At 61.2% G+C, this 1,194-nt stretch overlaps 1 protein-coding gene across 1 annotated transcript in view; it reads left to right on the forward strand.

Moving 5' to 3' along the window:
- Positions 1–1,194, forward strand: part of LOC109933462 (TP53-binding protein 1-like) — a 30,729-nt gene that overhangs the window by 18,370 nt on the left and 11,165 nt on the right. Inside the window, exons 8-9 of the mRNA XM_048617054.1 lie at positions 191–343; positions 825–1,114. Of these exons, the coding sequence (XP_048473011.1) occupies positions 191–343; positions 825–1,114 (443 nt within the window). The remainder of the gene's footprint in view (positions 1–190; positions 344–824; positions 1,115–1,194) is intronic.

Below are 1,194 nucleotides of genomic sequence, written 5' to 3' on the forward strand. Positions count from 1 at the left end.
ATGCCCCACACCCTCCCCTGTCCCTGTCCCTCCCTGACTACCCCCACCATTCACCCTCCCTCACTGTTTCACTCCCCCCAAAGACCTGTTGCTCCTGCTCTGACCCGTGGCTGTGTGGTGATGGGGTCCCACCTGCCTCTAACTGGCTGTTTGCTTCTGTTTGTCTCCATTTGAAATGACACCATCGAAGGAGGATGAGGACTTTGAGCTGCCAGCACCTCCTGTTGGTCGGCTCCTGCGAAGACATGTCCGAACGATCCGGGAGGTGCGCACGATGCTGACCCGGATCATCACTGACGTGTACTACATCGACGGGAAAGAGGTGGAACGCAAAGTAACTGAGGTACCAACCCATCGGGGGGTGTGGGGTGGACATTCTACAGCGAGGAGGATCTCAGTACCCTCCGACAGCGCGGCGCGGCCCTCGACGCTGACCCTCTGATGGCGTGGCCCTCGGCGCTGACCCTCCGACGGCGTGGCGTGGCCCTCGGCGCTGACCCTCCGACAGCATGCCGCGGCCCTCGGTGCTGTCCCTCCGACAGCGCGGCACGCCCCTCGGCGCTGACCCTCTGATGGCGTGGCCCTCGGCGCTGACCCTCCGACAGCGCGGCACGCCCCTCGGCGCTGACCCTCCGACAGCGCGGCGCGGCCCTCGGTAGTGCTCTGGCGGTGATATTATTATGAAGTCCCCAGTTTGGGACTCACCATGTCCATGGTGAATCCTAAGTGACTGTGACTAATGGCTGACGCGTGTGCATGCAGGTGGAACAGTGACCATTTCACACTGCCCTTTCCTTCTTCCTGCCCATGTGTTGTTTCTTTAGGAGAGTGAGGATCCAGTGGTGGAATGTCGGGAATATGAGAACGAGGTGTCTCCCTCTCGGGCCACTGGCTCCATGACCTCGGGTGACCTCGGTGACATCAGCTCCTTCTCCTCCAAGGCATCGAGTTTACTGCGAGCTTCGAGTGGCACCAGTAGCAGCAGCAGCGTGGGAGGGGGCACTGCCCCTCTGGAACGGGGCAGGGGTACCGCTACCACCCGAGGAAGGAACGGGGGACCAGACCCTCGAGAGTTTGTGGTGCCCAGCGGCAGAGGAATCCACTCGAAACTGAGGTGGGGCGCTACAGAGTGGGAGGGACAGCACGGGGTTAGATACAGAGTAAAGCTCCCTCTACACTGTCCCCCATTAAACA

This window comes from Rhincodon typus, chromosome 36 (assembly GCF_021869965.1).
Source record: "Rhincodon typus isolate 14 chromosome 36, sRhiTyp1.1, whole genome shotgun sequence".
Taxonomy (NCBI): domain Eukaryota; kingdom Metazoa; phylum Chordata; class Chondrichthyes; order Orectolobiformes; family Rhincodontidae; genus Rhincodon; species Rhincodon typus.